General features: G+C 51.9%; 4 protein-coding genes across 4 annotated transcripts; all 4 read left to right on the top strand. All coding sequences in view use genetic code 12, as the record gives it.

The window, feature by feature from the left end:
- Nucleotides 1–1,034: 1,034 nt before the first annotated feature.
- Nucleotides 1,035–1,832, top strand: CUP9 (transcription factor CUP9; the record flags this gene model as incomplete). Its single annotated transcript, XM_034157774.1, has 1 exon — nt 1,035–1,832. One exon carries the CDS (start codon nt 1,035–1,037, stop codon nt 1,830–1,832), a length of 798 nt encoding a protein of 265 aa, XP_034010259.1.
- Nucleotides 1,833–5,107: 3,275 nt separating this feature from the next.
- DIURU_004854 (uncharacterized protein) lies at nt 5,108–6,364 on the top strand (the record flags this gene model as incomplete). The annotated part of the gene is made up of 1 exon (XM_034157773.1): nt 5,108–6,364. The coding sequence occupies one exon, from the start codon at nt 5,108–5,110 to the stop codon at nt 6,362–6,364; it is 1,257 nt and encodes a 418-aa protein (XP_034010258.1).
- A 1,165-nt stretch (nt 6,365–7,529) lies between these two features.
- Nucleotides 7,530–9,137, top strand: DIURU_004853 (MFS transporter; the record flags this gene model as incomplete). Its single annotated transcript, XM_034157772.1, has 1 exon — nt 7,530–9,137. One exon carries the CDS (start codon nt 7,530–7,532, stop codon nt 9,135–9,137), a length of 1,608 nt encoding a protein of 535 aa, XP_034010257.1.
- Nucleotides 9,138–9,730: 593 nt separating this feature from the next.
- On the top strand, nt 9,731–13,036 carry DIURU_004852 (uncharacterized protein; the record flags this gene model as incomplete). Its single annotated transcript, XM_034157771.1, has 1 exon — nt 9,731–13,036. The coding sequence occupies one exon, from the start codon at nt 9,731–9,733 to the stop codon at nt 13,034–13,036; it is 3,306 nt and encodes a 1,101-aa protein (XP_034010256.1).
- Nucleotides 13,037–15,663: the final 2,627 nt, after the last annotated feature.

Below are 15,663 nucleotides of genomic sequence, written 5' to 3'. Positions count from 1 at the left end.
CTTGGGGGATGGGGCGTTGTATACAGGCTAAATCGGCTTAGTTACGATGTCATTGTTTGTGTCCAACCTACCCTAAGCCAACGACGACTTCCTTTGCCGTTGTCGGAAAGCAAGGCGTTTTGAGCTAGCAATAGTGGACAGATCTCCACTATAAGTGAGCCACAAGCCTGGTCCTAATACTGAACGTACTCTAATAATATAGCTTAGCATTGGGTCAGTACCAATTCCTACCAATCTCTTTACATCGTCGTTTAATCAATGCCAACGCGTGGGTGGCGTTTAACCTCCGCATTGACGATGGGCCAGACGGCGTTGTCGGTCGCTGGATCGCTGAAATCTGTATGATCGGTTTTTCAAAAGTGTATGTGCAGGACATAACCGGTTGTCAGCGAGACACACATCGTCAATAAAAAGATGTGTCGGAGTTGGCCGGACGGTTGCCCCGTCAACTGGGCAGAGAACAACGAAAAAAAAACACCGGGCCATTGTTTTGGTACAGACGGCAACTCTCGGATGGGTTCAAAGTATACAGGTGGACGGGTTAAGCAATAATCTGAAAGGCTATAGTCACATTGGCTATACCGACAGACCAGGGCGTGTCCTGGCTAATCCGCTTGTCCGCCCCAGTGCGTGCCGGGTGGCTAGTTTTTCGAGGCGACGTGCCAGTCACTTTTGACGTATATGCCAAATACCGATGTGGTCGGCCCCCGTGCCAGCGGGAGGATGTCGTGTGGTGGAGGCAGGCGAGAGTGTGTCGTTGTTTCTTTTGTGTGGACCATCCTTCCCGATTAAGAAGGTAGATCCCCTGCAGGAATGGCACCCCAGGTTTCTTGGCACACCTGGCGAAACCGGACGCTCACCCTTTTTTTTTTAAGCGGCAGCCCCCGACTTATTTTTTTGACACCTCGGTCACGAGCCACTGTGCCTACAAGTGTTACGGTGCCACTTCTCCCATGCCAACATGGTGCAGAAAAAATAATTGTTCTCAAGCGACTCCCACCTCGACTCACACATCCATATATAAGTGATCTTAAATGTCGAATCCGGGTTTAACCATAATGAATTCCCTGGCTAAAATCTCGTTGCCCCCGATATCTGACATTTTGCAACAGGCTACCCAACCGCTGTCGCCGCTGAGCTTGCGCATCCCTCCTCAGCCGTCGTCGTTGGCGCTGTCGTCGTTGGCGGCGGCCGCCGCCGCCACCACGCCGCTGCCGGGCCCGCTGGTGTTGCCGCCGTTGCACCGGGCGATGCTGACGCCCACCCTGCTGATGGGGGGTCCGTTGCCGTCGTCGCTGTCGTTTGGCGTCGCGGGGACGCCGTTGGCGACCCCCGGCGCCACTCCCGCAACCGGGTCGATGGGCGCTTTTGGGCTTTCCAACTACCGCTACGACTACTACAAGCCGGTAAACAACATCACGCCGCCGCCGCTTTCGCTGGCGGGCGCCGCTGCGGGCAGCGGCCACCCCCATCACCATCCTCACCACTACCATCCTCACATATCGGCGGCGCTGGCAGCGCCGCTGGCGCTGGCGCCGCAATTGATCCCCCCTGTGGCCGCGCCGGCGCCGCCGCTGCAATACCTCCCGCGCAAGGCTGACGACCTGAAGCTCAAGCGCAAAACCCGAAACAACTTGCCCAAGGAAACCACCTACATCTTGCTCAAATGGCTCAACGACCACCTCAACCACCCGTACCCGAACTCGTTTGAAAAGAACCAATTGATGATGCTGACGGGACTCAACCAACAGCAGTTAAGCAACTGGTTCATCAACGCTCGCCGTCGCAAAATAAAAAGCATGAAGGAACAAAAACGGTTGAACGTAATCTAGCTTACGACTTTACGAGTATTTATTAACTTAACCCCAAGACCATTAAGACCATCGTTGTAGTTATTCACTGGAGCTAGGAATTCTAGCCAATCATTCGTTTCACTTCGCACAATAGCGTTAGACTCGTTGCCTGGTACACTGTATGGTATGGTATCTGGCGATGACAAGCGTTCGTCATCGGGCAGCGATCAGGCAGCGAGCTTACAATTTACTGTCAGCTGGAGCAACTGACACTTGGTGAATTAATGTCTTCACTGTCACATAGAGAATAAGCAGTCTGGCACATTACAAAAAGCTTGGGACATGGGAACCAGTGGCTCAATGCGACGATAGTTATTGACTACACCGTAGCTGCAAATCAGCTACAACAGAGCTACCTGGGTGATGGTAGCAGTTAGTTACAAGAGTGTCAAGGGTAATACTGCCAAAGGTTCCGATTGGGCCAAATACTGGATTAGTAATAGGTGTTTGTTGTTGTTGTTGTTGTGGTAGAGCCAATTCCCGCGCCTTTATCGCGCTGCTACAGCCTCGCTGGTGGGCGGCTACGGCTGCCATTGACGAGGAAAGTGCGGGTGCCGCTGTATAGGGATGACGGCGTGCGGGCAGAGGCGCTACCGGCGCCCGCACTATGTGGTAACAATAGCGCTATCGGGCGCAATGCCAGTGCCAAAATGCCTGCACCGCGCACAGTGACGAGCACACGGCGACTGCCAAAGTGAGACCAGGAGGCAGCGTGGTCCGAGACCAGTAGCTGAAGCCACCCAAACCATCGCAAAACCTTTCTCGGACCATAAGCCAGCGAGCAATACTCGCTACCGCCATGTAGTCCGAGGGGGGTGGTCATCTACGGCACCCTCCCCTTCGGGTTAAGGCACACTATCCTCCGTATCGGCTCTGGTTAGGCAGCCCGGGGCAAAAGGCGCCCCGATACGCCAAGGCGCCCTCCTGTTTGTCTTTTGGTCCCACTGTCATCCTGCCCCACCCCTCACCCTTTACTGCATTAGGCTAGCGGAATCTCGCTGCCCGGCACAGGCTCGCCACACAGCTGCGGCAACCACCATCGCTAGAGGAATTGTATGGGTGCCGGCAGCGGAGGCATTGTCGCCTGACATCGCCATTGTAGGGCGCCCCCCTCGCCAACGACGGTGGCGCCATCGCCCCAGAACTGTTTCATCCAGCCGCACCTGTCTCCAGAGACACCTGTCAGGCGATGGGTGTTTCTCTGCTAACCTGAGTCACCCACCGCGCATGGCAGTGACAGGACGTCAGCGCCAGCCTACATGGCACTGCTGGTGACACTCTTGGCTACACCAAAATAGATTCTCCCCACGGATAACCCCGAACGACCTCCCCCTGTGGCGACATAGCAAAATTCCACCTGGCGGTCACAGTCCCCTAAAAATGCCGTAAAAATCACCGTGAGATAATGGTGTCAGCCTCTTGTCGTCACTCCATTGTTAATCCGGCGTTTAGGCTGGGGGTATGCCGCAGGGTGTCGTCAGCGCCGTTGCTATCTTTAGGGGGGGGCGATGGCCTAGACTCGGAGACTCGGGCCGGGTATTGAATCTGCCAGTCTCGGGGTGCCAAGGCTTTAGCTCGGGGACACTGCCTCTTACCTTACCCCACAGGACGGAAATGGAGACTTTGGATCGTCGGCCCTTGCTGAGTGGTGCAGCGGTGAAACCTACAGCTGGCTGTGGGTGGGAGCATCTCCCCGCGAAAATTTTCGGAAATCGTCTCGTCATGTGATGGGGCTTCACCCACCACCGGGGCGCATTAGCGGTTTTCGGCCCTGGTGGTCCGAGAACAGTAACCCCCCAAAAAGAGACGGTGACAGGTCTCTGCGGTGTTCTCAACCAAAACCTACGTTGGGGCGACGAGGCAATCACTAAACCCACCTGCACCACCAACGACCTTTAGACAATGGCCACTGGTTTGCCGTCACCTGAGGCCGCAGCCAGGAGGCTTCGTCGACGTTCGAGCCTCGGTTTTAGCGGACGGTGCGTGTACAAAGACAATAATATTTTTCTGCGGGCACTAGTGAAGTGCACTAGGCGACATGAGGGGGATGAAGTCAAACCAGATATGTCAATTGGTCGGGTCCGTATTCCTTTCGCCCCTACAGAGCAAAACTAAAGGATCTCTGGTAGTCGTCTTCGCCGAATCTGCCCGCTGACATGCCGAAACTGCTGGCGGTAGGCTCCGCCCTCGGGCGGCCACGCACACAAGTGCTCCCCTATAGGGCGATTTTCTTGAGTTCCAGTTCAAATGCACACCGCCTGTTTCTTGGCAGAGTGTAGTGGGACAACACCGCAGCCGCTGCATGGCCTCCTACCGCACGTCAAAGTCAAAGGGTAAATAATTAATGTGCAGATGGGTTTCTCAATTACACTGACGGTGACACACTCCCACTGGTTACCACGCCACCTCAACGCGATTCGAACGTGACGGGGGGCTAACTCCAAGGTTCCCCTCTCCCCGCCACCATCACCACTTACCCTCTATCCCCTCAAAGTAACCAACACTAACTTTATCCCGACCCATCCCCGAGACATACCCCCACCACCACCACGTAAGACGATGTCGGCGACATCGCTGCCTCGATCAAGAAGGTCGGCGCGGGGGTCATGCATATGGTGGGGGGCATGGACGTGAGACTTATTTCCTCGGAATTGCAAATTGCGACAGCGCCGGTTGGCTCGACATGGAGGTTTATGTCCCCTGGGCGTTTGCAACCATCGCTCCCAGCAACTAGTGGAGGGTTGCATTAGCGGCAGACGCTGGTGCTGCCACCCACACCTTTGGAAACAGCTGGTCTCCCGTCCACGTCCCGGATCGGATCGTGTAGTGCACTCCGCATTCCCGAAACCCCAGCGCGTCCTTGGCGAAAGCGAGTTGACGATCTCACGAAATCTGACGATCAGTGAGCATCGTCGTCAACCAGGCAAGGGGCAGCGGAGCGCATCGCCCAAGGAGATAGTCGTGGTTAAAGCCGACTAAGCAAAAAATTATGACCATTGATCGATATCAGTGAACTGCAAACCTCACTAGTCCTAGTGCATTTTCCTCAATACCCCCTTACCATCCCTATTTAGTAGTTGGTGGCTTTGTTAGTGGTCGCGTGTCGTCGCACTTTTTTCTCTACCAATTGACTCGCCAACTACGCGAAGCGCGCGCACAAAGAAAACACGTCGACCATCAAGTGATCTCCTTTCCAGGTTTCTGTCCCCATTTTTACACCTAATACCCCTTCTATACAGAAACAACCGACGATCATGGTGACCATGGTATCGACGCTGGAGGCGTTGGTGGCGCTCCTGAACCTGATCCTCAACCTGATCGGAGACCTCAACAAGCTCGAGTACAACAAAAAGGGCCGCAAGTACCGGTTCGTCAACAACAACTTCCAGCGGATCCGGGAAGAGGATAAGCATCTCGTCATTTGCCCCGAAGAGCCGGAGTCGCAGTTGGCGGTGATGCTGCTGTTCTACATCCTTTTGAACACCGACAACGGCGAGCTTCTCCGGCGGTACCCGGACTTCTGTCTCGCCATCATCGGGTGTGCTCGCGAGATCGAAGCCCACGGGTGGTACGAAGAGGAAAACTCGTCGGTGGTCCACGTGAAGAACGCCAAATACGACCCCCGAGTGGTGCTGGAGCCGGCGCTCGAGTACATCCGACTCAACCCCATTGAACAGCGCCACATCGACATGGGGCTCGTGCTTATGACCTGCGCTAAGCTTAATTTCCTCCACACTGACCACCACATCGGCACTAAAGTGGAAGGGTTTTACATGAAACATTTCATCAAGGAGTACTTTGGCGAGGAGCTTTTGGCGCTGCCGGAAGTGCTTGTCGCCCTCAAATCGTTTGTCCACTGGGGCAACATTAAGGGCATTTTATACCGGTTGGATGTCCCCAACATCAAAACCACGCCTGAGCTAGTCAAGGCGTTTTCGCAGTTCCCCGAACCGATGGAAGAACTCAAGCTTAGTGTCTACGACCGCTACCCGCTGGGCACCTCGAAATACCTGCTTATCCGTAAGCTGATCGACGTATTAGGCGACTGGCAGTTCTCACTGCTCATCCCTTACCCGCAAGACTTCAACTTTGACTTGGACTGGTTATACGAGTTGTGCCATAACATAGAGAAAGACCCGGTGAAGTATCATCTTCGGTCACTGACCAAAGCCCTCTGCGAGAACCCCGTCAACCTTGGCGAGTTGCTGCTGCGATACTCGAAACAGATCGCCGCGTTGCTCGACTTCATCCTGATGATCATCCACACCTTCGAAGACACCGGCGGCGACTTCCTCTTACAGAACTCCAAGATCCCCAAGTTGACGCCCGAGCTCATCCTGCGCCACAGCGAGTTGTACCAGCAGATCCAGAAGCTCTACGACAACGTCCGTAGCTACGAGGAGAAGGGGTGGGACACCGACGACATTGTGTTGCGGCTCGGGGCGCCGGAAAAGTCGTTATTCTCCACGGTGATGGCGATGCGGGAAAAGTACAGTGACGACTACGAATAATACATATGTCCCCCAGGTGACGATCGGACATAGTTGCGACAATAACCCCGGCACCCACGTATACGCCGGGGGAAGCACGCGGCTGCCATGGCTGGGAAAAGTTTATTCATTTTTCTTTGACGTAGACGTACCTCTCTGCCTCTGACCCATCCAGTTGCCGTTGCTCCGTATTTCTGTTGTCAATTGCGCAGCAATTACGGAGCATGCGGCCCTAGCCTGCACTCGACGAGGCTATTGTTGCCACAGGCTTTTGTCTCGACCCCCACTCCCCACCGCTGCAGTGGTGAAGTCCTGCACACGATTGCATACAGGAAATCTGCATATGCGCTTTGCAAGGCTACACCTCAAACCATTGCGCCTTGAGTAGTGACCACAAAACTTTCCCCGCGGACATAAGCGGCGATTTCTCAACAATACCACAAACCGCCCTTGCCATATCTCTGTGGGTGCTGCACGCCCCTCCCCTGCCCTGCTCTCGACTAGGTCTAGAAGTCCGCCGACCTTCGCCTCCCCTATCATTCGCCGATCGTCTCGGCGAGCCCCAGCGTCTGTGTTTGCGCCACCTGCAGCGTTGTTATGCTCGGCACCTAGACCCAATGTGGAAGTCTGTTACCTCGCCCTCAAGGTCCCGATTTGAGCACTGTCACTCTCAGTGGTGCACTGTAGTGGTGACACACTATAACAACCACCTTCCCCTAGTGGGTATGGCTGGCCTATGGGGCTATCTGACGATTGCGATTTCCGAGGATCGTCTCTTGGCAGCGCTACCACAACATTGCGATCACGCAGGTCGCAGGGAAAGGTCTCCACAAAAGCCTCCTATTGGCCAGGCCGGCGTCCTGCACACCGGCCTTATCGATACCTGCCACCGCGTCCAGCCGAGGCAGCGATGAGCAAGACTCCGGGATGAGGGCACGGCTAACCCCCCCTTAAAGCAGGGGCCATTTCTCTCACTCAACACCCTAGGCTGTCACCCTCTCAAACCTCGACTGTGGCATCGCCGTGGTTGCTACCTCAACGTAGATCTCGATCATGCCTGGCAACCGTCGTCACCACCAGGCAAGCACCTGGCATTTTTCCCCAGATATTTATGCACCGGTGCAGAAGCAAAAAAAATTTTGTTTACTGATATATATATCCGGAGAAACGGCTCTCGCCCCACAATATGTCATCGATCGACGAGAAGACGGTGCCCGCGGGCGTCGACGAGAAGGTAGTCGGGCGTGCCAGCAGCGACGGCGACGTCGAGGCGGCGGTGCTGTTCGACCACCGCCTGGTGTACGACGAAAAGGCGCTGATGGAGGACATGTACGCCTTGGAGAACGACGACATCATCTTGCTGAAGAAGATGAAGCTCGTCAACGACGCCATCGACGAGATCGGCTTCACCTGGTACCACGCCAAGTTGTTCCTTTTGTCCGGGATGGGCTACGCCACCGACACCCAGTTGACCTACCTCGAGCTGAACGTGCGTAAGTTTATCAACTGGCAGTTTGGCTACCTGTTCCCAGTGTCGGCGGAAACCTACGCCCTCGGGATGTGTCTTGGTGCCGTCTTCTGGGGGTTGCTGGGCGACTTGATCGGGCGCCGGTTGGCGTTCAACTTGTCGCTCCTCTTGCTGGGGGCGTTCACCATCGCCACCGGCGCCATGGGCACCTTCACCACCTATAACTTATTCGTCATTCTCGTGTCGTTTGCCGCTGGGGGCAACCTTGTCCTCGACACCTGTGTCTTCCTCGAGTTTTTGCCCCACAAGGACCAGTGGTTGATGACGTTCTACGCGTTGTTCTGGGGTGTAGGTCAAGTAGTCGCGGTAGCCATCTCCTATGCGTTTTTGCCCAACAACTCGTGTCCGGGTCCCGACAACTGCCCCCTGGAGCTCAACCACGGGTGGCGGTACGTCTACTACACCAACGGGGGCATCGTGTTTGCCCTCGCCATTTTGAGACTCACGGTGATCCGCCTCCAGGAAACGCCGAAGTTCTTGGTCGCCAACAAGCGTGACGAGGAGTGCGTCAACAACTTGCACGAGCTCGCCCGCAAGTACGGGCGGACGTGCTCGTTGACCCTCGAGGACTTGGAGGCGTGCGGCACCATCACCTCCAACGACGACTACCGGAAAAACGTCAACGTCAAGGGGACGTTGAGACTCATCCGCGACCACATGAAGGTGCTTTTCAGCTCGCGCAAGGCGATAAGACTGTCGACGCTCTTGTTCTTCCTGTGGTTCTGTCTCGGGATCGCCTACCCGCTCTACTCGCTGTTCTTGCCCATGTACTTGGAGTCTCGCGGCGCCAAGGTCTCCGCCGACACCACCCAGGGGGTGTACCGCGACAACTTGATCACCAACGCCTGTTCCATCGGGGGTCCCATCATCGCGGGTTTGCTTCTTTACTTCTTCCCCATTATCGGTCGCCGCGGGGTGTTGTGCATCGGGGGTTTGCTGACCATGGCCTTCCTCTTTGGCTACACCCAGGTGATGAACCGGGCCCAGATGGTGGCGATGGGGTCGTGCGTGTTTGTGTGTCTCTACATCTACTACGGGGTGATCTATGCCTACACCCCCGAAGTGCTCCCCGCCTCCGCCCGTGCCACCGGTAACGCCATGTGCCTTTTGTGTACGCGTATTGCCACCGCCATTGTCCCCGTCATCGCCTACTTCGCCAACACCCTGACCCTGGTCCCCATCTGGATCTGTGGTGCCCTCATGGGGGTGATTGGGTTGGTGGCGATTTTCCTCCCCTTCGAGCCGTCGAAGCAACGCACGGTGTAAATTCTTTGATCCAGCAAGCTGGTGTAAATTTCTCTTTTATTCCCCATCGTATAGATTACGGTAAGATAGACCCATATTAGACGCAAAATGTTTATTTCTCGTTTCGACACCCGTCAAATCAAAACTCAGCCTCATCTCTGTCAAGTTCTGCTTCGGATCTCCGACTGTTGTAACCTTAATAAGTTCCACGTTGACGTTATCACCACTATTGTGGTACCTTGACAGCTGTGACGTATTCGTCATTACAGCTGCCGCCGTCGGTCGCGTAAGGCGACTATTGAGTACGATGACAGGTGACCCAGGAACCGTGCTTACTAGAAGTAACGACGGTTGCTTGCATACACCAACCGTGCGGAGCCCCGGGACGCCCACCACCACTTCTAGAACACGAGCGTCTGCAACGTGCCACTAATTTCGTGGTAGAGCTTGCTGGGCGGCTTCGCCGTATTCCCCGCCCTGCTTAGAAAATTAACGGATACGGTGTTTCGCAAGCAACACACTCGGGACTCCGGCGCCGCACTAGCTGAGACAGAAATCGTGTGCTTCGCGCCGGCTAATTAAGCGCACTGAGCCGAGTTGACAGTGTCAGCCCGATGCGATGGACGCCTCCACGCAGACTCCCGGCACCAGGAGCTCCCCATGTGAAAACGTTGTACCACCAGCATCCGCCGGCGTCATTGCTTCAGCCTAACCGCGCCGCAGTACGCGTCCAGCTCTTCCTCGACGCCTACACTCGCAGCGACATCCCCACCGCGCTCCGAGCCCTCTCGCGTATCCCGCCCACTCAACCAGTGTTTGGCGAGTGTGTGCTGCTATTACTCAAACAGCTCGCCTCGGTGGACCACGTGCTGATCCTAGATGTGAAGAAGGCGCTTGCCCTTAGCACTAATATTACCGCCGACAGCCGTATTGCCGCTCTCATCAATGCTTACCGCCTGGCGCCTACTGCGATGAAGCCAGCCGTACGACGCTATATTCACGACAAAGTAAACGCTGCCGAATTGGACAAATTCAAATTGGCGCTGGAATTGACGTCCAAGCTTGCCTCTGCTGCTGCCGAGCTTTGGCCTCAACGATCGTTTGATGATAGTGAACCGATGCCGCTTCTGATCAAACCTTATCTCAATCCCGATGGGCTTGTTTCATTCGACAACCTCTGCCGCTATATTTCTGATACTAAGCGTAGTGAAGATACGTGGGCTACGTATAGAAATCTCGATGAGGAGGGCCGGAAACAATTTCTCAGCGACCTTGAGCACCAGGGGCGTCAGCGGCAACTCCAGATCGAGGCTCACTGCGAGCTGATTGCTGACCTGACCCTGCGGCACCAGCACCATGAGGTAACGCGGTGGATCGACGAGGCCGCCATTGCTTTAGCTTCTATTGAAGCGCCACTGAAGGCGTTGGCCAAACACCAGCCTTTCCTCAGATTGATTGGTTTCAGGGCGGCGGCAAGGCTCGCCATTTCACGCATCGTCGCCGCTAATTTCGCTGATGATGGCGCCGACGTCGCTACTCTCACTACGTCGCTTCTGGCATCTTTTGCGGCCCGGCTCCGAACGCTCCAGGCATCAACAATACTATCATTCCGTGAAGGGGTGGAGGTGGCAGCAACAGTGATCAAAACCGTGGTCGACAACTGTTCAGTGTCCCCCGAACTCTGGCGCCAGTATCGTCTTGAACGACAATTGCGTGAAGATAACCCTAGCACCGCTTCCGATAAGGACGACGACAAGAACGACAACGAGGCGCCACCAGCTTTCATCCACCATTTCAAGTACACCAACGGCCACGCTCAGGGCCAAATACTATTGCATCCGCTGACGATTGCCGAGCTTAGCGACCTGGCTACTCGTCACGCCATCCCCATGTACTTGCCCATGGTGTGTCCGCCTCAACCGTGGACGCTGCCGACTGAAGGTGGCTACCTCACTAACCTCAAACATATGGTGGTGGGAGGAGCGCCCGAGTATATGGTCGGCGCCCACGCCACGGGACAATTATCGCCAACTTACCAGGCTTTGAACCAGTTAGCCTCAGTGGCATGGACTATCAATTCCAGTGTGTTATCGGTGTTTTCTCAGGCAATGGCTATCGGGACCTCTAATTTACCACCAGGGGTTGGAGCATCGTCACCCCCGACACAAGCTTCCGACGTCCCCGGCGTTGATCTCCCCAATCCTAATCCTACTGATGCCAATGGCAGAGCACTTCGCAGTCACTACGAGCGCCTCGTATTGGTAGCCAATGCCTTCAATGGTGACCGCTTCTTCTTTCCACAGATGATTGATTTTCGTGGCCGGGCGTATCCGGCGGCGCTGGTGCTTACTCATTACCAAGAAGACGTGGCGCGAGCACTCCTCATGTTCTGGCACCCGCGTCCTCTTGGCACCCGCGGCTTTGGCTGGCTCCAATACCAATTGGCTCTGGTTTACGGCGAATCCAACTTATCGTATGATCAGCGCCTCCAATGGGTCGAACAACACCTATCCGAGATTCACCATAGTGCTCAGGACCCATGGGGGTGTCAGTGGTGGCAACAAGGTGAGAAGCCGTGGCAAGTGCTCGCTCTTTGTTTTGAGATTGATAAAGTGATCGCTCACATAAACGCTGGCAAACCGGTGGAAGAATACCTGAGTCGCATCCCCGTGCATCAAGACGGGCTGTGTAACGGCTTTCAACAGTTTGCTGCTCTCGGCGCTGACGTCGAAGGAGCTAAGTCGGTGAACTTAGTCCCCGGACCTCGTGGCGACGTGTACAGCGCTGTCCTCGATATTGTCAAGGAGAAAGTGGCCGAGGACTGTCGGAGAAGTCATCCATTGGCACAACTAGCTCAACCAATCCTTTCCCGCAAGCTCATCAAGCAAACAGTGATGACAACTGTATATGGAGTCACTGAATACGGTGGCGCCCACCAAATCAAAGAACGCATCAAAAGTTTGGCCTCCCCCGAGCTGACCCTATATGAACACCGCTACAAGCTTGGATTCTACCTTCTGCGTCAAGTGCTCAATCTGGTCTCAGAGCTTTTCGCCGGCGCTAGTCGCATTCAACAGTGGCTCGTGGAGCTTTGTCGTCGCCTTATTTCCAGCCATGACTACGCCACTTTAGCGCAACACCCGCAACGAGACTTGCTCACTCGCAAAGTGTACAAGCCTATGATGTGGACGACGATGATGGGACTCCCCGTGGTGCAAATATATAAGCGCCACGCTCCGTTTATCGTGTCCACTGAACTCCAACACATTGCATTAATTGATAACCTGAAACTGGACGTTTATGATAAACAAAAGCTGCTCAACGGCATATCGCCCAATTTTGTCCACCTGGTCGATGCTATGCACATGTTCATGACGGCGATTGCTGCCAATGAACGGGGTCTCGCGTTCGCTGCTGTCCATGACTCGTTTTGGACACATGCGTGTGATGTTGACGAGCTTAATCAGATTCTCAGACGGCAGTTTGTTCAACTCCATCAACTGGGGATCATCGAGGCGATGCGCGATGATGCTGTAGCCATGGCGCAAAATCAGTACCAATTGGTATGGGTGAAATACGACCCCAAAGTAGCTCATTTCAGACTTCACTACCCAATTGATCGTTCCGGTACCAAGAACCAGATTCTCAATCGCATCTTGGCTTACGAACTCAAAGCATTATCGGAAGGCATGCCACTCGATGCCTACAAGCAACTTCATTCACAAAATCCAACTTTCTACCAACAAATCACCGCTGGGGCTCTAGCAGTCTACGATGACCTTGTTAGAGAGCCCGTACCACATAAGTTGAACCAGAACAAATGGATGCCAATATGGACTCCGGTGGCGATCCCGCATTGTCCAGAAAAGGGCGATTTAGACGTGAGTGTGGTCGAACATAGTACTCACTTCTTTTCATAAACTTGTATATATGAGCCGTTGTAATAGATCTTAGCATACTTTGCACAATCACTTATTCGTTGACGACTTGTCGTACCCACGGGCTGTGTTTGAATGATGAAATGTGAAATGTGAAATGTGATACGGCTCATATCAATGCATGAACTATAATGAGTTTCGACGCTCTTTCAACACCGACTATATTCTGTCATCTAGAAGACGAAGTCCTGCACATAAGGCGACTGGACCGCCGCCTCCATTGATCGATTGTGTTTGAATTTGCAAAAAGTGGTCCGCGAACGACCTTTTGGACGAATTGAGCATCACACTACCAGGAATAGTATAATCGCCCGATATTTCCAGTATGAATCAACGCTGCTTGCAATTGTCACCCATGATAGAGAAATTGGAAGGTAAAGAAGATTTTAGCTTTTATTAAAACGAATTGCACCGCAAATGCGCGGTTCAGAGTATATACAATGATGATTAAAACTCGTCGTTATCTTTTTAAGGGAGCAAAAAACAATTCAATGAACGGAAAAATTCTACCTTCTGTTCTATTTTCGTTTGCACTGGAAGTATATCCTATGTGTGTATGGATAAGTTGATATCAGAGTGAAAGTAAGAAATTCTTTTCATGGAATCTTGATATCAAAACACTGAGTTTGTTGTGTAATCTACTGCGTCTGGTAAGCACTGGAAGTGACTTGCAATGCTTGTAACAGTGATGATGGAGGTGTCATACCTGGTCTAGAAGGTAGGGAATAATTATATGCAGGTAAAACATGCGACAATCACGACACGACGAGTTGAGCTCTAACACCAGTTTCCAGAATGTCTAACCCGTATATCTTACCACAGTAATTTGGATAGACATGTCTATTTAGTCTGGCATGCCTTCCAATGGTTAGCACAACTAATGATACGGACTGGAAGCTCGCACATTGTCCTGCATGCAACAAAATCTGCATGTAAAATATAAAATCCCAATAAAGTGTTTTCACCACTTATAGCACACTTTAAGAGAAGACAAACAGCATCACCGTAATGTAGAAGGTTCAAATAACATTCAAGACAGTAAATGGGAATTCTTTGAATATCTCCCTGAAAAACTAAAAAGTGTGATATAAAATTAGAGAAAATCAATAAAATCAACCCTCTTACTCCATGAAATTCTTTGGCATCAGAAGTATGGTAGATAAATATCTGGGCAATCTCACTTCAGAATTGGAGTTTCTAGGTGAATTATAAGTAGGAAAAAAAAACTTTTTTTTTTTTCGGTCATATTTTTTTTTGAATGACTTTGAGTTTGCAACGAAGTCTATGTTGAACAATGAATCCTAATTCAGTGTATGCCTTATTCATTCCACCAAACAGGATGCCTATTAGAGCAAATAGGACATCGAAGTGGTTAATGCATGAGTGAGACATCGAAGAGGTTAAGGCATAAGTGAGACATTGAAGAGGTTAATGCATAAGTAAAATGCATAAATAGGACTAGTTAGTCTGCTAATAAAACAACTTGATAAAAGCCTATTCTACATATGAATAGTCAGCTTGCGTTTTCGCCTCAAGAGCGTGTAGCTCTTGTGGATCGAGTTCAACAACAGTCTATTACCTCTAGTGAGTATAAAACTGACCTGCGATGTTCGTAGCAGTGGTAAGAAAGGTGTAACACCTACCCTATTTACAATACCTGTATGCAGGTGCATCAAGGGAAATGCAAGACACATCAAGCTGAATTATGATATGCACATACAGGGCGACTAGCCCATTTATTAAGCATCGTAGTAGTATATGAGCACGTATATAAGGTTTGGAAAGTTTAGGTAGATCTCAACACTGATGCTGATGCAGATATTATGCTTCAAATTTGAGGTTCTACACACAAGCATTGCATGTGCATATGGTCCACGAACTTTCAATGAGGTATTCCATCACATATAGGATGCTCTAGAAAAAATTGAAATACACCACCATAAATTATATGGTACAAATAGTACTTAGAACAGCAAATGGGAATTTTCTGAATTTTCATACGAAAATTTACAAAATGTGATATAAAATTAGGAAAAACTGGTACAGCCTTCTAATTAGCCCTATAAAATTCTTCGGCATCAGAAGTGTGGTAGATAAATATCTGGGCGAGCTGACGTTCAATTTGAAGTAGTTTCAAGTAGGTCAAAAAATAAAATTAAGAAAGGACCGATAAAGATAAATTTTGTGCTTGTAATTAATGTTGGCACCTGAAGTATAGCTGATGTGTTTCTGGGCAAATCAGCAACGGATTTGACGTAGCTGGAGCAATGGCACTCCAGTGGCATTACCTGCAGAACGAGTACATGCATGCAGTACATAAATAAGCATGGCGCTACATTTTGCAAATCGCAAATAAATCAAGAATGATACTACTATCATAATTGAAATGCGCTAGAGTGCCGACGGCAGAAGTTTCATGAAGTTAGCTAGGATACTGGGGTACTAGTCAGGCTTTCATGTGCGTTCTCAGAACGATCCTGCATGTAAAGGAGGAATCATCAACGCAAGAATTCACCATCAACAAGATAGATCAAGTGAGTTCTGATGCCATTTGTATGTTCCGCACGGCTCAATAATATCTATGATAGAGATAAGAAGTTGTTTTCAAG

Source organism: Diutina rugosa (assembly GCF_008704595.1).
Source record: "Diutina rugosa strain CBS 613 chromosome Unknown scaffold2_size729309, whole genome shotgun sequence".
Lineage (NCBI taxonomy): Eukaryota > Fungi > Ascomycota > Pichiomycetes > Serinales > Debaryomycetaceae > Diutina > Diutina rugosa.
This window is presented reverse-complemented; position numbering and strand designations above follow the sequence as displayed.